Source organism: Leuciscus leuciscus (genome assembly GCF_965113295.1).
Source record: "Leuciscus leuciscus genome assembly, chromosome: 22".
Taxonomy (NCBI): Eukaryota; Metazoa; Chordata; class Actinopteri; order Cypriniformes; family Leuciscidae; genus Leuciscus; species Leuciscus leuciscus.
In genome coordinates, this window is record NC_138746.1 from 10,721,395 (window position 1) to 10,743,723 (window position 22,329).

Sequence of the window (22,329 nt, forward strand, 5' to 3'; positions counted from 1 at the left end):
AGTGCAGCACGTGCACATAAATCCACTTTTTTTTTTTTTAACTAAAACATTTAGAAAACATAATTTTTTAGCAAACCAGTTAAAAAATTATAGTGAAAAATAATTAAATGTTGCCCAATATGAGAGGTTTTTAAACTTAGATTAAGGCAGAATTATTGAATAAAAACAATGTAAAATCCACAACACCTGATCATACACTGATGCTTCAATCCTTCCACTGCAGCTCAGTTCTGATGAAACTTCACTGTAATACAAAGCAACGTCCCCAATGCAAATATCACACACTCATTTGGAATTCGTTCCCTGCGGTTTGTTTTAAGTGCTCAGGGCACCTCAAGTTTCTTATTTATCCATTTTTTTAATTTGTGTCATATAAACACAAACAGATTAGATAATAGAGACGAGGGAGTGTGGGATTAATTTTGAAGGGGCTCATTAGCACGTGGCTAGTCTAGGATAATTAGCTTTCGTTTTTCCCCACGGCCTCTAGTCATATTGCAATGTGGCAGCTGCTTTTACACCCCCTTCCCCATTCTCTGCCTGATAAGTGTCTGTCAATCAAACAGGCCTGAGTTTGGCAACATCTGTGACTGCGGCTGCATCCTGAGTGGTTCATAGCAACAGCATCCAGTTGCTATAATAGTGTCTGGATCACTGTCCTCTGAAACGCCCTCTTCAGTCATCAATCATGTTGCACTAGAAAACAACTACAGTATAAAAGTAGGATAAAGAAACACAACAAAACATTATGTAAAAAGAAAAATATCGGTAATATTTCAGTTGTAACTTTAGTATTATATTAAATATTACTATTATTATTATTATTAACTGCAGAAGAAATTCAGATCCATTATACCACAAGTTTTTAAACTTTAAACTAAATTTTACATTTGAGAAAGAAAAGGTTACTGCATTTTTACGCACACAAAAAAAGTATTTTAAGGACAAAGTTTACTTGTTAATTTAAGATATTTATGTTTCATTCTATTTTTACTAATTTAACAACTGTCAGCTTAAAATAAAGTAAATATTCTCCAGATAATATTTTAATTATTTGCTTTGGCTTTAGTTCAATGATAATGCAAACACCAATTTAATTTTGAAAACAGCATGCCTCTATATTATCCCTAATACATTTTTTAAATATATAACTGCCTTTATATTTTAGGAAGTGTCCCTTGCAGTTGGAATCATCATATTTGGAAATATCAAGACATTCATCTCAATTTTAATCCTGTCATGTTTCATGAAGGTTTTGAAAACTATAGTAACAGCAGGTAAAAAGAAAAAAACAACAAAAAGCCCAGCATCTTTGTACAAGAATAAAAGTTTGTTGTCACCAGACATGAAAAACAATCTAATATTATTATTTGCGGACTGATTAAGAAACTTTCAAATAAAAACATAAGACATTTTCTCATTCAGCAGTCAACACAATTTTCAATTTTCATTTTCCATAAACACATTATTCCACAAGAAAACAGTTAACTACACTTGACTACAGTAAATCCTCAATTATAGTTCCTATCTGAGAACCCTAATGAGGTCCAGACTGATCCGATTCCTCTGAAGATCCACATTCATGACCCGTACCTCTACCCGCTCACCTGGGCCGAGAGCTAGGCTTCTTCGCCTCTGGTCAATAGGAAGTTTTTCCGGTGTGATGAAACGCTTTGGGATGAGACCAGAACGGCCGACTCCAATGTCCACAAAAGCTCCAAATAAAGCAGTGTTTGTTACACGGCCCGTCAGAACCATGCCATCGTGCAGGTCATTCATGGACACAATTTCTCGCTTGAAGTCTGCCTGCTCAAAATCTATTGAGGGCAAAAAAAGAAAGAAAATAATTAGGGTAAGTTGCAGTCACATTACTGAAATTTAGTGGGTAAAAAAGAATGATGCACAGTTCACACAGAAGTCAAACCAAGCGAACAACTTCATAGGGAACGTTTTCGCCCTCACGCGGAACACTTGATCACTTAGATTCCTGGATTTTGTGAAATTCCGAAAAGCAACGGTAAATATAACTGCCCCGATAGAAACAAAGATGAAATTCAGGAGAGAGAGAACATTTAAACAGATTTGGTCTATATCCAATAACTAAAGGCCTGTTCACTCCATGATAACTATAAAGATAATTATTAGCGTCCACACCAGCGGACGATATCATTATGTCTATTCTAAGTGTGTGTTTGTCTGCCGCTTTATATGCTCAAGCTTGTTAGAGCAGGATGGATTCCGATTGGCTGTCAATGTTTTTATCGTTCATCAGCTGGATAAAATCTCTCTGAAAGTGATTCCAACGATATCGTTTCTCTGTGTCGTTATTGTTATAGTTGTAGTGTGAACTCTGCTATTCTTTAATATTGAGAATGATTTTTAGAACAACATCTTAATCTTTATCGTCCTTGGTGTGACGGATCGGGCCTTAAGACTGACATAGCCTAGCCTAGCCCTTCTTCCCTGTGTGTCTTAAGGACCCTGCTTCAAACCGATCCAAGAATTCCAAAGCTAGACATTAGAAACAAGCTTTGGTTAATAATTTAAAACAAATAATATTACCAAGCCTCTTCTTTCCAGGCCCATTTTGTCTGTTTTTTGGGGTGATTTTCTTTGGGAGGTGCTTTTTACATAAACATGGCCTCTCAGCAGGCTCTGCAGTCCAGGAAACATTCATCTCTGATTATTCTTATCCGGGCCACCTTACCTAGAGCACCGCTCCCATGGCAGTTATTTATACAGCTGGCTACAGAGCAGAACCCATCAGGCTTCCAACCAGCGGAAGTGAGCCTGCAAGCTTTCTAATGAGAAAGCTAGCGTCCCATCTAGTGCACGACACAGACGAGATGACATCTCATCATCTGGAGTATCCCACACTAATGGTCTCGATCAATAACGTTAAAAAACACTTTATTCAGATATGAGCGAAAGTTGTTTTTTTGTTTTTTTAGCAGAGTCTTAATTCAAATTCAACGAACATTACCATCACCTTTTCAAGTACTGAAATAAAACCTCCTCCCCTTCCCAAAGAAAACCTTTTTCTGAATATAATGAACTTTGTTCCCCTACCCTGAAAACACGTTAAGACATTCATCTCAATTATAATCCTGTCACCTTTAATGAAACATAACATTTACTATCAACACCCGCAGAAGGAAAACAATGTCTTCTCAGATGTCTGAACTTAACATAAAAACCAGAAGAGGCATTTGTTGTTCGGTCGCTTTAATTCACTCGGAGAGTCACTAGGGGATTTTAGCACTGGGATCAAGGCTACTCTGCTTTCCTCTTTACGCAGCTTTCTCTCTCATTAATGATATATCTGTCGGCAGGTCTGCTTTAATAATGCGGGTCTTCCCCCAAATTACGCGGCAAGACTTCAAAAGCCTGGAGCGCCGCCCAGTCATCTCACAGACAAGAGACGGACTCAGGGGAGACGGGAGGGAAATTGTTAGATGGGAAGGAGGAAAAGAGAACGAGATGCCAGCATTGTCTATGATCTGAGTAGCGGCCATGTTGAGAAAGTACTTTGATACTGTGGTTAGTGTTGTGCTAAGTTAATTTCAAAACCTTCATCTGTGTGTTACCCTAAGGTACAGTAAAATTTTGCCACAGGCTATACGATACGAAAAACATAAGTTCAAAACGCATGCATTGTATTAAAAAGCCAACACCGATCTCATGAGAAAACATAAGTACTTTTTGAGTTGGCAATTTCATATGAAATCATACAAAAAAACATTACATTTTTAGGAAAAACTAAGCATGGAAAAAAACTAAACCTAACCCAGAGCTTACCAAAATGTATGAATGAGATCATACAAAATAATACAGTACACATTTGAAATCAATTCACCAAAATGTAAAGAAGTTACAGTGCAATGTAAGTGTGTTGGAAAAGCTACTCAGACATTCAGCAAGTAGTTACTGGACCCAACACATATGTATTTTTAGAGATGTATTTTTATACTTGCTAGAAATTTGTATTCTTTTTTTCAATTTTTTTATTTTATTTGCAATTTGCAAAAAGCAGGGAATTTCACAGCTATAATGTAACTCCATAAATGTCATAAACTTAAAAAAAAACATATCTTGAACAACGATGACATAAGATGCAAATACAAAAGGTTTGTAGTTTTCAGCAATTTTACTAAAAACTTTAAGTAATTTTTGCAATTTCAACAAAACCTCATCTCTGTTAGTGAGATAACATTATCTACTGTAGGTGACAAATCAGCAGTTTTCAAGACATAACAAATGAATGTACAAGATCAATGGATGTGACTGTGGCAACACAGCACTGACCCGGAAAGGGCAAATGACAGTTACGTTAACTTGCTGGGCCAGTGGGTAATCTTTTTTTTTTTTTTTTTTTTTTTGCCCTGCAAATATCTTTAGAGACAAAGGTTATACTGTCTTCTATAGAGAGGAAACAGTGTGGGCACGTCACAGATTGATTCTTACCCTGACGAATGTCAAAGCCAGGTGGCTGAATGAGTCCATCCACAATGAGCTGTAGTGTCTCAGGTGTGGTGTCCAGAGATTTGGCCAAGACATCCAGACCACTGCTCTGAACACTGCTCTCAACACTCTGCCTGAGAACAGCACTGCCCATCTGATCCAAACTGCCCCCTATTTGAGACAAGAACCTGAATGAAGAGAGCAAGAACTGAAAATTACTCTCTTGACAAGTGAAGAAATAAAAGTGCATTTTATCAGTTTTTAAGGACATTTCATATAAAACCTGTAAACTTTATATCTTATTCAGAAACAGTCCACATAGGAACACACACACTTGATTCAGATATTGCGGTAAGGCAGTGAGGTTTGTTGAGGTCCATGGGAGGTGGTGTCTTAATGAATGGCTTTTTAATAGCCCTTCCCAGAGCCCAGCACACGTGGAGGAACTCCCCCGACACCAGCAAGGAGCCTGAAGGTCGACACACGGAGTGGAGGAGAGCAAAGACTGGGAGGGGAGGTAGATATGAAAGGGGAGGTGAGACTAATTATGCCCTAAATCTTGATTTCTAGAGTCCCAGAGATGAAGACTCTGTCTCCCTTCATAAATCTAACCGCCTTGTGAGCGCCATACATTAAAGGAAAAAGGTTAGTAGCAGTGAAGCAGGAACACAGACCAAACACAGCCAGCGAAAATGATCCAGACATGGCCTATTACTTGGCACAACCCATAATCTCTGGCTCAGGATGAGCCAATATTTTCATAATGTGATCATGAACTGCAACACAGAGATAGTGCTCAAACTTCAGCTTCATACTGTGTTGCATAGTGGGTCAGCCTGTAAGGGCCATATACTCTAAATAGAAAACTGCTTATGTGTAAATGCACAACATATGGATGGGTATGAATCTTTAGGCACATCATGATTTGGTTTAGGGAGTTGCATTGAAATTATTGATTACAAATAAATGCCCAGCTGTGACACTTCCAGGTTCTAAAGGTTCTAGATTAGTGCTTTACTAAAATTAAGCAGAAAATGAACAAAAGTTTTGTTTGGGAACATTTCTATGGCTTTGTTTTTTAAACGCCACATTTCTCAGGTTTTAGAGTCTTGTTATAAGTTTGAGGGTGTGTGCATTCAAAAACCTGTAACAAATCTGTCAGTACTTAAAGCTCAAATACTGTTGATTTTAAAATTAGTTTGTGGTTCAAAGGGAACCCATATATAACAGTATTAACAAATATTATTAGGCTAAATAATTTACAGATCATTTACAGAACATGCATAACAGATTTAAAATCACAGCTCTGCTTATAATAATCACTAAAAGATACATGCCGAAGAAACTGGAACAATCTGTAACCAAATTCATTGCAATTTTAGTGCCAGAATTTTCAGATCTCATAAAAATGATCTTCAATGTTTTGTCCAATGTATGCTTTTTCAATCAATAAATGTAATTAAATAATCAGATTAAAATTGTTATGCATCAATGCAGAATAATTTAAGACAATTCATAACCATAAAATGTTCCCACATTAAAATTCTGGCTAATACTGATTATGTTTGTGTTATGGCCAATAAATGGTTGATAATAAAATTCTTTATTTAATAAAATAAATGCTAAATGGAATAAAGTGAATTTAGTCATCACAACATTATAATGTCCCCTGTGTATTTTTCATTTCATCATTGATTTATATGTAAAATTATGCATACTTAAAAAAGGCCAGTCCATAATTCCTCATATTGCCTTCATACAACCACTAAGTGCGTGCATGAATACTGCTCTCTTAGAGCACGATGCAAATGAGCTATATAACCTCTACAGGGACACACATGTCCTGGAGCGTGCAACAAGCCTGTAGCAGGGGGTCAAGCTGTCCAGAGGTGGCTGTGGAATGCTGGGGTCCTGGGCATTACTGGAATGTGAGTTTTGGCAAGAGGAGGGGGCGGACCTGCTGAGCCAGCTTGCTGATGGATGGCCATCGTCGTGACAGCCTGACGCCAGCGCAGCTGTCCTCTGTGTGACTGACAGGGCAGGTGGGTTCAAGCCCCACCCATTTCCTGCTGCAGATAGAGGGCTTGACAGCAACAGTGACAGGCAAATCGACCCGCACTCCTTCTTTTGTATGTACTCAGACACAATTCGCACACAGATATACAACACTAATACTCATACATACAGATCATTGCTCCTTCTCGACTCACCCTCCTCAAAAAAAAAAAAAATGGCATGACTGACAGGAAGGATGCTGATAGCATGCAACTTTAGACTGTGTGTAGAGAGCATCATATTGTATATTTGCTGAGAGTGGCGAAAGGTTGTGCAGAATATGGAGATGGTTTGGGTCTGTTGGCACAAGTTCTTTCAATTAGAAGAATATTCCAAATTAATTAATATTAGAACAAGGTTAAGAACAAATCCATGTGTATGCAAATGTCTATCTACACAATTATTAGTGAATGATACCCAATGATAGGATGGTTGCCAGGGTGTTGCTAGGGAACTTTACATAGTTGCCAAGGCATTGCTATGCAGTTGCAAGGGTGTTCTGGGTAGTTTTTAGGGTGTTCCTAGGTGCAAAAGAATCCAACTCCCTCAAAAATATGATCTAAATATAGCTCAGATGACTTGTGTACATCTATAGGATTTTACGCCTGTTTTATCGTCTACCAGGCAAAAATCAAACGTTTAACTTTCTTTAGTAAGCTGCGAGATTTGAGTTATCATGGCTTAGCACAAACAGAGTGGGATGAGTTATGCACCAAGGTATACTAAGAGCTAAACCTGCTAAGAACGAACCAAAACCCTAAAAATTGCTGGCCATATATTTTCAATACTGACCTGTGAAGACAGAAGTTTAGTGCCAAAAGAAGCCTTTCATGCTCACTTTGAAACAGTTCTAGAGCAGAACTAGATCTAGTGAATCAAAAAATAATCATAGACTCTTTTGGGACTTTGAGCAATGAGGTGATGAAAATGCAAAGAGTAACAGACACGAACACACACTGTGGATGAATTCCAGCTTGTCTCTCAAGTAAAAGGTTTGATGAAAGAACTGCAGAACAGAGTCATTCATGTGGTATTGCATGTTCTGCAGTCTCCAGTCCAGAGCAACAACAGCACTAATGGTCTAACTTTGACCATTACATTTCATAGAATTTATATACACTACTGTTTAAAAGTTTTAAGTCGGTATGATTTTTGCTCAGTGTTAAAAACCATACATAAAAAAACTTTTAAAAAAAACTAAGTTTAATTAAAATCAATTAATTGAAAATTCAGACTCAAGCTTATATTGTCCTGTCAACGCCTGCTTGTAAAGGACTTCACACATATACCTGTGCCCTGTACTTGTACCAATTTCAACAAATTACTCAAGCACTCATATTGCCCAACAGCAACTACCCATCATCCTCCACTAGTACTTTACAGATTTCCGTGATGTTGGTCAGGGACACTGTGCTTCCCTCCAGCTGTCCCTCTGGAATGCCAGAGTTGGCACAAGGACAGAATGGAGATGAAGAGAGAGAGAGGAGGGTGCAGTGCTGAACTCTGAGTGATTTATGAACAGTTACAGTGTGAGTGTGGCGGTGGTGGGCGATTGGCCCAAGGGCTCAGGTTTCTGGAGGGGGTCTCAGCTGGGCTTATGTTTCCCTCTGGTGTGTTAGTGTTTAGGGGGTACCAGGGCTTCTGCTCTTTTGGATCCAGAAGAGTGGAGTCGGCCTTATTCTCCGGGCATAATGAAAAGCAGCTCTGCCGAGGAGCATTGTGGATGAGGCCTCTGTTCCCCACACCGTAAGCTACTGGGTGGGCCCAATGATAGAGGCTATCCAGACACAATGAGGCTGCTTTAGTGTGTGGTCCCTTTAGCAATAACCCTGAAGTTAATTCTTTATCATCAGTGAATGTGAGAAATTTGATATCAACCCTCAGATGATTCAGTGACTGAGAATAATAAAAGTTACTAATGCTACATTGAAGAAGATGAAGAGCTATTCGCTTCTTCAGACTCATCTTGGCAATACTCATAACGGCAAAATGGATCTGTGTGTTACTTGGTTGCTGAAGACAGAAAAGTACTCAAAGGAATAGTTCACAAAACGAAAACGGCCATAACTCACATTAAACCTAATGCAATAACTAACTGCAACACATTTGCTATAGATTTCAGAGGTCTGTTCTTCACACAAAGCTATCATATGACATGGAAAACTTGGAATGCTGTGCAAAAGTCATATGGAGCACTTTTATGATTTTATTTATTTTTATCAAGTTGGAGCTTGACAGCATCTGTCCTCATTTACTTTTATTATATGAAAAAGAGTGGCCAGGATATTCTTCAAAATATCGTCTTTTGTGTTCCACAGAAGAAAGTGATAGGGCTTTGAAATGACAGGAGGGTGAGTAAATGATGACGACATTTTTATATTTGGGTGAACTGTTCCAATACATAACTTCTAGTGCCGTTACAAGATTTTCACTACATGATTACCATGGCCAAAATAACTAACGATAACAATATTATCACGACATCTATAGACATGTTAAAAACCATAAGAATTTGTCACCATAAAGGCACGTTTACACCAAGGACGATAACAACAGAGTTTTAATAATCATTCTAATTCTATGAAAATAGGTAAGTCCACACCACAAATATAATGATAATGACACAAAGGAACGATATCATAGGAATCAATTTCAAAACAATTATTTGTGTGAACAGGATTTAAATGTATATTTTTTTTTACAAAAAGAACTTACTGTTTATAAGCACTTCCTGTGGACTGGGGTGTCTAACTGTCTTTTTTACGTAATCCCCCCCAAAAAAAACTCCCACTTGCAAGCTAATTTATTTTAGGTGCGGGTAGAGTGTCTTGCTTTCATATGTTATCTCCTCTGAAACTATTTTGTGCGGCAGTAGTAGCTCCACACTGTCTCGTCATTTATTTATTTTTTTACTTTAAAACAGTTGGCAACCTGCGATAAGGTGCAATGTAGAAGTGTCAACCAGATTTCTGGCGATGGATTATTTACTAAATTATCATAGGTGTAGTATTAAGACGTCATTGTTTGATTTTTCAATTATCATGGTTATTATTGCCAAAACCAGTGTTTTGTGAAAGCCCTAATCACTACCTTCCTCTACATGCTCTCGCAAAATGTTGAAAAACTAAGCAAGCACTCTCGGTTATTGGCTATAATAACATAAATATCAAGCATTAACCAGTCTAGAGTGAAGTCAGAGCTTATTTTGTTATAATTTCCATATCCAAAGAAGAGTCTCCAATAAGAGCTAGCATTAAACTTTGTTTCACAGCTAATACATAAATACTACATACATGGATGGTCAATCAAGGGGTCAGCGCTACATATTGTTTGTGTGTTTTGTGTGTGTGTGTGAATGAGTGGGAAGTGGTGAGGCTAAGGGTATCAAGTTCATCACATTAGAGCAACATGATCCGCCATTACCGTCCGCTGGCCCACGCTTCACAAAGCGCCCAACGTGGAACGAAATCACTCACAAAATGGAGGAAGACAAGCTGCATGTTTTCACAAGCACAATGTGTGACTCATTTAAGCCACCTCCAGTCCCGACTTCACAAATATTAAGTGTAAACCAGTTACTGATGCTGAGAGGGGTGCATTTTCATTTAATTTCTATTCTCATTAACTGCTGCATTGATAAATAAACAGGGTCGTGAATGAGAATGAGAGAGGAAGTGAAAAAGAGATGTCCAATAATTTGCAATGGGAAAGCGAATGAGCTGGTGAAACAGAGGACAAGAGTGATGAACCCAGTACAGAAATGGGTTACAGATTGTTGGGAATATGTCAAGCTTGTCATCATCATTATAAAGCCATCGCTCAGACGGTTCTGCTCGCATCATTAGCCTTATGATTCCAGCCCTGGCTGAAGCCCGCAACATATTTGATACAATTTATTAGCAATACCCAGAATTCCTCCAAAGCCCCCAAGAAACCCTTGTTTAAAGTCCAGTACATTAGCTGGGCGCTACATTACCAACTCAGCACTGCTGGTGGCCATGTTTAATCAAATCCTGTTACTCCAAGAAAAATATGCTTGGGCTCATGATGACAATTGGAGTGGAGAAACGTCCATTAGCACAGCATTTGGTAACGATAGAGAATGGTGATAATACAAGGGACTGCAAAGGGAGGCTTTTCTGCCTGGTTTAGTCGGAAATGAAGCCTAACGGAGAGAAATGAAAACAAACAGAAGAGGAGGAGAGGAGGGAGGATATGACAGGGTGATTATTCCCCCACTCCATACCCCTAAGTGGCTTTATTAGACCTCTGACCCCAAAAGGCGCCTCTGATGACAGATCAGGCAGAGAAAGAGTGGACGGACATTCACTCACACACATGCATATACAGTGGGGTCCACAAGTCTCAGACCACCAGTAGAATTAAATAGAATTAAAACAAAATCAGCTAAAAAAACAATCCCAGATTTTCAATGTGGTCTTAGTACGCTAGTAGTACACACACTGTGCTACACCTAATGCCAAAGTACGACATCAGCTATGGAGGAAATTAAAAAAGTGAGTAATAGGCAGTGAATGAATGTCTTGTTTCTAAATTATACTTGCCATTCACCAATAAATCCTCCAAATTCCACAGCGCTCGGATACCATGCCCACGGTTCATATTCAATTTTAAAAAACCTCTTTCACATGCATGCACTGATTTTGATTTAACTTGCAGCTGTCATGCACGCAAGCACATCCAAACCACAGGGCATCCGTGCGCACATCTTCTGGAAGCAACAGGCACAAGTGTCAGATTGGAGTAGTCTAAACAGACTTGAGCAGCACAGCTGTGGAGAGAGCGTCATTCACTGCCAGAGAGTGCTGAGCACACGCTGAATGTGCTTTTCATACGAGCGGCAGCAGCTCGCACAACTCTCACACTGAGCAACCCAGATGCTCCCACTTGAGGTAAACACTCGCTTCCACTTGGTTCAATCCTTAAGCAGATCCAATGATCATCTACTGTAGGGCAGTAATGTGATAGTTTAGTGCCATGCTCTTTTCTCACCTCAAAGCGATGCTGTATGATTCAGGGTGGATGCAGGTTTGGTCCAGAGGGTTAAACCCGTTAGAGGTGCTATCAGAGCCCTTGACTTTTCTCTTCTTAGCTGTCTGTTTCTGAGGAACCTCAAGGTCTTCGTTCCCTCTAGAGCAGATACTGTATGAAGCACAATTACAAAAACATTACAGTAAAAAGGGTGATTTGGGTAAGATGTGCCACTATTTACTTGCTTTCAACAAGATCGTTTCTGATGACATCAGGATGAGATTAGAAGGTTATCGACTGAGATTAGAACTGTCTATAACAAATGACCATCAAATTATAAGTAATTATAAGTGTGAGACAACTTGACCCACTTTGCCCCAAATATATGAATTTAACTGAGAAAATAAGTAAAATAATTCACTAAACAATCACTTTCCAAAATCTTTTGTGTCACACATTATTTACATTTTCATCAATCAGCCAGAAAAAGGTTTAATATTAAGAAACTTTTAATGTAGTGAAAGGTTTTTTACATGATCTAATAGCATTTGTGATATTAATAGTGTTTGTATTAGTATTTTAATTTCATAGCATTTGGAGGCAAAAGTCATCATCACTATTAGCCACTGGCACATCTTAACCGAAGCATAAGACACAAGTAACATTTTTATTTAATAATTCATGGCTAATGTTTAGACAAATAATTTACATCACTTTATACACAAGCCTTTATGTTTATAAATATACTGTATGGTCATGTGAGAAAAATAATGCATAATTTTTTGTATTAAGGGGTGACACATCTTATCCCATTCTCTCCTACAGGATATAAAGGTAGCTTGGTGCAAAAACATGTAGAAGTAGAAGTGGCATGGCCCAGCCGTATACCTGGGTACTGTCTCGGGGTTGATCCTGATGAAGCCGGCACACTGCTGAAAGCTCTTAGGACCGAGGCCTTTGACCAGTTTTAGCTGCTCTCTATTGAGAAAAGGTCCGTTCTTCTCTTTCCACTCCATAATATTGCGTGCTCGCCCTGCATTTAGACCTGCTATGTGTCTGATAAAACAAAACACACAACTTTTTGTCTTGATGGGCTTCACTAGCAAGTATTGCTATTTTTCTCTGACGTTCAGAAATGGCATCCTAAAATATATCTCTGTCACAATGAAGTTTAATCTGTCAGATATTACAGATATTTAGTTCGAAAAGCCTACATTTAATCTCTCACAACCTCCCGCTTGAACGCCCGGTTCAATTACAGTTTGTTTTTAGAATTAGTCATTGCTTCATATGTCAATACCCAGCATTAACCACACATCCTGTATGAAGAACTTCACCTTAGAAGTCCACCCAAGGCTATGGAAATTATTTTTCATACTTATGTAATCCCTATATATATTCATAAACAAGAAGTCAGATATTAGTAAAATATTGAGAACATTTTCCAGCAGAATTACCAAATGGCTGCCTAAGATCTCATAATCTTTTTGACCTTTTCATACAAAACAGAAAGGCATTGAGAAGTTTTTTTGTGACCTGGTATAGCCAATTCGAAGTGGCAGCTCCCCTAAAAGCAGCTATGTAAACATTGTATGTCATCACTTATAAATAAGGGGCGAATAATGCTGGAGCCACGAACATGTCGTCTGGAGTTCTGGTACTGAGAGCTCATTTAAAGTCAGGTAAACAGATGACCTGTTCCCAGACTACCTCACGAGCATTTAACCCTGCCTCTTAATGGGATCATATAGCTTTCTAGCTCAGAATAGTGATGTATGTGTTACTTAGTACACTATAAATCAAAGGCATAAGCCTACAGAATTAAATATAGCAATCTGATCTTTGAGAAATGTGTGCCTGTTTCAGTCTAATGCTTACATGCATCTAAATTTAGTGTATTGATGAAATATGAAAGTCTACCTGCTTTCATCAAAATATTTTTTTTTAAACTCACTTAAGTACACATACTAACCTCAAAGTGTTGAAAGTATAATTTTTTTCTTCGAGAATAAGCTGTGTAAATGAAAGCAAACGTTTCTAAGGCACGTCGAGGGGCATGTAGACATGATTCTTATTGTATTCTGGAAATATATTATTCCAAGCCACCTTTTTCCATAGTGCAAACAATTTGCAATTACTCACGAAATCCTACAAGGTATTAGACAGAGCGAGTGGACATAATGAATGTGTACATTTCAGTGTTTCTGTAAGTTTATGTGACTAATATTCAAGGCTATATATCTCAATTTGTGTATATGTTAGGGAACAGCAATGTTTGTGTATGTAGATCACAATGTTTGTGTGTAGTGGGGAAGTGAAAAGATGTTACAGTTTGTGTGACAGTGTGTGTGTGCGCACGCATGCACGACGTGTAGGGTGTCAGACTAAACAGAGTGCTAAGCAATAGCGGGGAGGCGAGTGAGAAGTTGCCATGTTGTGACTCCTGCTGGAAAGTATTTGGTCTCTACCTCATCAGCGTCTCTGAACAGATGTTGATGTCCACTCCCACGAAGCTCACACACTCCTGCACCACCCCGTCCAGCGCTGCCCTCAGCAAACTCTGCGACACGTCGTGCTGGAAAGAGTGACCAGACTTAGAATGTGTGTGTTCGTTTAAGAAAGAAGGAAGGGCTCTGTATTTTACCTGGGCTCTGAAATTAAAATCAAACACCTTGGAGGATATTTTATCTAGTATGTTGAATTGATTCAAATCACAATTTTGATGTACATTCAGAGTTCACTAAATCGCTACGGTTACTTTAAAAATAATTTAAACTTTTTACTCTGCGTCTTCTGAAATGTCAAGAAAGTCTACATCTATTAGATATCTCAGCAACAAATCGTGCTGTCTCAGTCACTTTCCAAAAACAAGCCATTTCACAAGGCCAATGTTGTGTCACTGGCAATCAAACGGTAACCCTAAATACTTTGCGGTGTTCATGCTGGTATGAGGGGGAAAAAAGAGACGGCTGAATAAAAAGGCAGCCAGTGGATCGCTTTGCCTCAAGAGACACGGAGAGAAGGTCTGAGGCTGTTTTCATTGGAAAGCATCTGTGACACTTCAAAGTCCTCTCACAGGGGTTTTCCATTAAGTGCAAGGAATTGATAAAGTTAATCCAGCCGAACTTTTCACACTTTGGAGGCGGTTTTCTAAAATGGAGATGGAATTCAAAGCAAAGAAAACCGCAAGGCCAAATCCAAAACTGACCAAAATTAGGAGCAAGCAGGGAATTCTGACAAGCCTTTGTCTGTCTTGCATTGGGACCCATATCCATATGGAAGAAGTTATACCAGTGCTTTAGACCTTGTAAGACAAATGTGGAATACTTAATTTGGGAGAACTCATTACGATGAACACCTTCCCCATAGAACAAGATCTGCATGTACTAGTTAAAGTCGACCATGGTGGCTGTGGGGGAAACTGGACAATTTAATTCAAATTGAAAGTTGTGATGAAACCGAAGTAGAAACACTTCTCTTCCATATTGTGATGAACATCAGAGTGAAACTGAAAAAAGTTTTTTTGATTGGTTTGTTGACTGGACGGAAGCAAATCGACTGAATGCGAGCCTAAAGGGATACTTCAGGATTTAGCATTAAGCTTTGTATTAGTAGAAAACCTGTAGTATTTTCAAATTACCGTGCTTTCTACTCTCATATCCCCCTGAGACGAGAGATTTGTGTACTTTTTGTCTGGAAAAAATCCTCCGATGACGCAAAAATCGTCATTTTGCATCAGAGGATTTTTTGGCCAGAGGCGAGAGACTACAGCCAGTAGTAGGGGCTGTCCCGCATGTTCTCAACCTGCCCATAGAGGGTGGGATCTCACTCACAGATGTACACAGTGTCAGCCTTCTTTCTTTGGAAGCTAAGCTAGCAGGCTCTTGTTCTGTGGAGAAAGCTGAGTAGTAGGGGTTACCATCCTCTTTTTCCCGGACATGTCCGGCCGTCGAGATCGTCCAAAATGTCCGGGATTCGGCATTCATTGTTTACATGCACACCTTTTGTTTCAATCTAACTGAATTCATTCCGATTGGTGAATCTGAATGTAGTGTTTACATGAACGCTAAACAAGTGATCGGTTGATGTGCGTTTTAACATTGCTAAGAAAATTCCCGCTCCTCCGTAAGAGATACGAGACCTGTGCGTCTCAGTAATCACGCCACCGGCCTCGCGCCGTTCTCCCGCGGCCCTCAGTCTCGTCCTGCTCGCCACAGTAAACATAATGAATGGCGACTGTAGAACGCAAAAGCCGAATCCCGGACATTTTGGGCGATCTCGAAATCCCATGCAGGCAAACTCGTCACGGAGACTCACTAGTCGCCTAGCCTTGTTGTTTTAAACTGCGCTCTTTTACCGGTAGGCGTGGCTTGGGAGTGGCCTCCTAGGGCAGTGAAGCAAGTGCATTCTGGGAGTTGTTGTCTTTCATCCACATAAGCCAAAAATACATTTTCTGGCTTTTCTCAGTCTAGAAAGCTCCAAATTCAAAAATAATTTCACATTTCTTCTACATAAATGACCTATTTTAAATACACATTCATCTTTCCAGAGGTGAAGTATCCCTTTAAGCAGACTAAGTCTGAAACGTGCATGGATGAATCACAATAAGATCAATATCATGGAATTAAAAAATAGATTTTTCATTTGCTGGATTTAATAGGGCTAATCTGCCTAGTCATTCAATATAACAGCATCATATAGATGCTAAAAAAAATAAATAAAAAAAACAGCAGCAAAATGTAAACTTCATACTGTACATGTATGCTTCTTTAAACCTTTTTTTGGAAGCCACAAGTGTAGTTAAACTACTGAAAAAGCTCACTGACTTCAATTCCTTCTACAATCTAAATTGATTCAAAGCTCTTTTGATGAATTGTTGAGCATGTGACTTGAATCACCTGCCCATTTTAAAAGAGTGATGAGAAACATGAAGGGCTCAGAATACTGTATTCTCTCATTTTCTTTTTAATGAGGGAAAAACCCAACATTTAAAAGAGCAGCAATGAGAGTTTATGATTGTTTGGGAGTGTACGACATGTATTGCCATTACTATGTACTTTTCTGTGTGTAAATTTACAGTGTAAGTAAGATCTAATACTTTCAAGTTGTTTTGCGTGCGCTATTGTGTTATAGTGTTTGTGTGAATACAAATTCAGTATATAAAACAATCCAAGAATCCCACAAGCCTCTTAAAACTAACTCAATATGCACATTCAAACTACCCACAGTCACACACTAACACAAGAACAGGCAGAAATAATAAACAAAGACATAGAAGATATATTTCCCTCATATTTGGACACAGTGGTTTACTTTCAGAGAGTGTTAGTATTTGAAATTGCACAACCAATGGGGAAAAAGTAAAAGGTGGGTCTGATATTGTGTTGATCGGGATACTTAATATATTTTGCTTTAATCATTCTCGGACATATTATAAATGAACTGGCTTCATCAACAGACCAATTTAGGTGGTATTAAACAAAGTTTTTTAGAGGAACCCTTTCCTTGGTTCCTATATCTACATACATGTATGGTGGATACTAGTCAGTCAATAAATACTAACTGTTAGAATGCTTCCATGGCAATCATTTTTCACATTAAACACAAAGCAACACAATCTGCCAGCTGAAGAACGGTTACCAATGTAAGAAAATACAGTACATTCAGACTGGGAAAATGTGGCTAAGAAAACAATGAGAATGTCAGAGGTCTGAGAAGCAGATGTTCAACACACACACAAAAATCACCCTCAAAACAAATGTTGTTGCTGAGAGAAATCTGATCTTGTAAACTCATTAGCAGATCTGCCTGTTTGTCCACAAAACACATGTCCTTTGAGAGCAGGCAGCAAAGCACTCTGAGAAAAGGTGAGATAAGATATACTACGAGATAAGAACACTTTCCTCCTCTTTGATGGCAAAATGAATTTTGTGGGCTGATTCAAAAAAATTAATAAACAGGTAACATAATTAAAAAATAAAAGTTGAAATAAAAATAAAAAGGCAAGTATAAAGGTAAAAAGTGAATAAAATAATAATATAAATACCATTTTATATTAAATAAAAAATGTATTGTACTCCTGCAAGGCAGGGTATCTCTTATAAAGGTACATCTTAAAGGGTCCATGTTTTCTTGCAGAGCAATGGTGATGAGGTATTGATGCTTAGTCCTTCAAAGTCAAACAGAGTGATGGAATAGTATCGTATTAGATACAACTGAATGAAGATAAAGAGACCTGGATTACACCAGCACAATGGTAACATCTCAGTGGGTTAAGGTTGAAAGAGATCTTGAGTGACTGCTAGGTAGTGGAGTGGGTGAGCTGTGCGGGTTAAAGCAAAGAGAAGAATGCATGTTTTGACCTGACAAGATCCGGATGACTGCCACTGGAACAAGGATGTCTGTGTGATAAATACTGTCAGGCTGTATTCAATGGAGTAATATTATCCAAGCAAAAGACATAAAATCATTCATCACAGACAAAACAAAAGAATCACACCATTCAATATATGTATATTGCAATACCTAGTTATAATTCTGCACCAGGTTGTGCATTTTCTTAAACTTTTAATAAACATCAATGGCAATGGTTTTAAACAACAGTAGCAGCATTGAGATCTTGAGCACTAAACATCCCCTGGGGGCAAGTGTTAGTGTGAAAAATGACAGATCCATCTTAAAGCTCTCACAAGGCATGCACTCATTTGCCTCTAGTGGTTAATGCGGTTCATTGCAACAAAAAAAAAAAAAAAAAAACGATTTTAATATCACCTCCTAAATCTAGTTAGTAAGCTGGAAAAACAACTGTAATATTAGACAGCCAAAACATTTATTGCACAAAAACAGCCTTTATGTGGGAGAACACTATCGGCTGTAAAATTGTCAAAATCTCTCATACCTTTACTTTGTAACCCAAGAGAGGTGTGAAAATGCTGTACGCTATTGGAAGGCCTGTGTTGGAATGAAACGTGAAATCTAAACAATAAACATGAGAGCCTGAAGGCAGAATCTGAGATATTCAACAGCAGCCCAATCATTCCTAATGATCCTCATTTGCTCAGACACACACAAGTTTGCAAACAGTTTCATGCATTTTTCCATGTGATGTTTATGGTGATTTCAAAACAGTAATTCAGACTTATCAACACATCACTGACGCATGCAAACAGATTATAATGCTAAAATCACAAACAGTTTGCTGATAATCGATAAATCAGTGCACACTGAAGATACTTCTCACAAAGAACAACAAACAAGTCCTTATTTTTATCATACAAAAACCTACTGCCGCATAATAGCCGGATGCAACCTGAGAAGTATGTGGACAGGTTCCCATGTAGCTGCTCCCAAACCCTAAGGTTAGCTTTTGAGTATTTGGCAGCCGGTCGGCTGTATAAAGCGACTTGAGCGCGGATGGAGCGAAAATTCTCACAGTCTTTGAGCAGGCTAAGAGAGCAAGACACCCAAAAAGTGTCGCCTCCGGGCGGTTTTGAGATCTGCTGATGGAATGCGCACTCATTAGAAAGCCATCAATCATCAAGCCCCCCAGATCTATTTTTAAAGGATGTTCCATGAAGTTATGTGCTCGGGTACACTAATTTACGAGGTGGGACGCCACCACTGCGATAGTAGCTCTCACATACTGGGAGAAAAAGTCAAATGAACAGCATATAATGGAACAAGAGAGCGGCCAATGATCCGTATCAACTGTCGGGCCGTCTGGCACTGGAAGGTCAGGAGGGAGCGAATTAAAGGGATAGTTCACACAAATATGAAAATTTGGTCATCATTTGCTTACCCTCATTTCTTCCCAAACCTGTATGACATTCTTGTGTAGAACATAAAAGATAATATTTTGAGATATTACTTTTCTTTTCTTTTTTGAGTCCATATAATGGAAGTCAATAATCATCAAAATGGTTTAGTTAACAACATTCTTCAGAATATCTTTGTGTTCTGCAGAAGAAAAAATGTCAGGAAAGAAAGGAAATTTGGAATGAAATGCAGGTCAGCAAATAATTAAATAATTTTTTGGTGAACTAACACTTTAAGACTTTGAAGACACAGCAATCATTGTGTACAAACAAAGCTGAAATTAAATATAAGCTGAAATGGTTGTGGACATTCGAAATATCAGCCTAGACTCCTTCCAGTAGTTGCTGTTGAAAAAGGCTTCAGCTTTCACTCACATCACTCTTATTTCTCCAATTTCCTGTCAATCCTACTGGATATATCGAAGACTACATAATAATTTAAATTAAGTAACTGTAAAACTGAGCTGCATCTACTAGAGCATACATAAAATAAGATATTATCAGTGTTTCTTATCCATACAATGGAAGTACATTTTTCACCAAAACTGTTTGGTTATCAACATTATTCAAAACATCTTTTGTGTTTTGCTGAAGAAAGAAAGCCCTACAGGTTTGGATTTCTCTTTTTTTGTGAACTATCCATTTAAGGCTTTAAACACATATCAAGCCTATGGACAAATTGAACAAAGCTGAACACGAAAGTAAATATAAGTTGAGATTGTTGTGGTCAGATGTGAAAAATCAGTCTAGATGCTTCAAATCCTTTCAGTAGTAGCAGTTGAAAAAGGCTTTGCCTTTCACCCACATCATCTCTCCAATCTCCTGTCAATCCTACTGGATATATCGAAGACTACATAACCATTTCAATTAGTGCAAAACTGAGCTGCATCTGGTAGAGCATACGTTAAGAATCAAACCAACATCTCCAAGAGGGGCTGAGAAAGACCATGCTCGCCTAAAGCCGATATTAAGCTTTCCATCTGTCTTCAAACGCGCACAAGCCGCACTCTCTGGTCTTCATTCACAGTAGGAAGAGTGGCTGACAGCTGAGCTTTGACATGGCTTAGCGCTGTGGTAACCTTGAAGACAAAACAACCAAAACTCAATTAAAGCATTGGGGAATAGGTGAAGAAAAGTGGTGGGGAGTTCACATAGTTTTTAAACCTGCCCTCTGTTTGAACAGACACATATCCCGGACCCCAACACACCAGGTATAGAGGAGGGGACGGGCCAATGGTAACACAAATACGCACTTACATTGCCTCACCAAGCCTAGCAGAGCCACGGTGAGGTTTCCGACCCAAGCCATGCACACACGTACGCACAAAAACATACTGGCTCACACAAACCGCTGGATTAAATTCAGGTGCGAGGTCCTGTTTGGTTTGGATAGGCCCCAGCGCCAGAACAAAGTATGTCTGTCCACACTGAGCCCAGTTAACAGGATTTTTTTTTTACGAAATGCTGCCACTCTGAGATGTCAATCAGTTCTTCTCTTCTTTCCCAGCCCTCATGACCCAATGTAGATCTAACCAGCTGCAGGCTCTGAAAACACACTTCCCAGAGAGCTGAACACACAAAGATGTTTGACTGAGGAGATTCCTTAACATACCTCCCAAAGCTCTGCCTCATGCGTAACCAGAGACCTACGTTTTCAGCAAAACACAAAAGCTCCAAACAAGGCATCTGAAAACAGTTGAAGACATACTGACAGCAGTGTAAGAGATGACAAAGACTGACAGAGCTGTTAAATCATATTTACATAATAGGTAGAAATTGTAGATATTTTTAAAAGAGCAGTCTTAACTGCAAGATCACATATATGTTCCACATCTTTTTGACCAATGAATTTCCATCTTTCCAGTCATTTGAGATACAGATTTTTCTGATTCAGTCTGAGCCAGTTTGACAGATTCATAAGGCACTAATAGAAAACCGTATGTTAAGGACTTTTCCATGATCTTTAGAGTTATTTTGAAGGAATGATCTTTTTTTGATCTTTTGAGGAATTTTGTTTTTCAATCATTGTGATTCAATCCAATTCACTAACGAATCATTCAGAGATAAATCAGTCTACATATTTGACAGATTCATTGAAGCACTTGTAGAAAAATATATATTCCCATTAAAGGTTTGGGGGTCAGTAAGATTTTGAAAAAAGTATCTTATATGCTTACCGCCTTTATTTGAACAAAAAAACATAATACTACAAAATATAACTACAATTTACAATAACCGTTTCTATTTTAAAACATATTCAAATATAATTTATTCCTGTGATGGCAAAGCTGAATTTTTTAGCATCATTACTCCAGTCTTCAATGTCACATGATCCTTCAGAAATCATGTTAATGTGCTGATTTGCTGCTCAAGAAACATTTCTTATTATGATCAATGTTGAAAACGGTTGTGCTGCTTATTATATTTCAGGATTCGTTGATGAATAGAAAGTTCAAAAGAACAGAAATTGTTTGAAAATATTTTGTACATTATAAATGCCTTTAATGTCACATTTAATCAATTGAATGCATCCCGAAAAAAGTATTAATTTCTTTAAAATAATAATAAAAAAAAACTGATCCCAAACTTTTGAACTGTAGTGTATATTCACCATTGATTTTTTCTTGACTTTTCCAGGATCTTTCCAGTCATTTGTTATTACTGAATAGGCGTTTTCATTACGATTCAGACTGGTTTGCAAATGAATCAATCAGATCAATGTGTGAAGTGATTTAACAGATTAAAAAATAAACCACAAAAAATATAAATGACAAACGTCAATTTAGGTCAATGAAATATTTTAGAGTAGAGCATTACTTGAAAAAATATTCACTTCAGAATATTCCATGACTTTTCCAGGAAGTAAAACAAATATATATTTACAATTCCCTGATGTTTCCAGGTTGCCACAGCCTTGTGAACTCTGTACATAAGAATTATTCAAAGCTTGCTTTGCTCCACTAAAAACATTGTGCATGAATTCAAAAAAGCGTTTTGGCAGCAAATA

The 22,329-nt window shown here is 38.2% G+C and overlaps 1 protein-coding gene across 1 annotated transcript in view; it reads right to left on the reverse strand.

The window, feature by feature from the left end:
- Positions 1-1,170: 1,170 nt before the first annotated feature.
- srbd1 (S1 RNA binding domain 1) overlaps positions 1,171-22,329 on the reverse strand; it is a 55,968-nt gene continuing 34,809 nt past the window's right edge. Inside the window, exons 17-21 of the mRNA XM_082154236.1 lie at positions 13,977-14,083; positions 12,397-12,564; positions 11,530-11,679; positions 4,465-4,649; positions 1,171-1,817 (exon numbers count right to left, since the gene is read on the reverse strand). Of these exons, the coding sequence (XP_082010362.1) occupies positions 1,525-1,817; positions 4,465-4,649; positions 11,530-11,679; positions 12,397-12,564; positions 13,977-14,083 (903 nt within the window). The 3' untranslated portion in view covers positions 1,171-1,524. The remainder of the gene's footprint in view (positions 1,818-4,464; positions 4,650-11,529; positions 11,680-12,396; positions 12,565-13,976; positions 14,084-22,329) is intronic.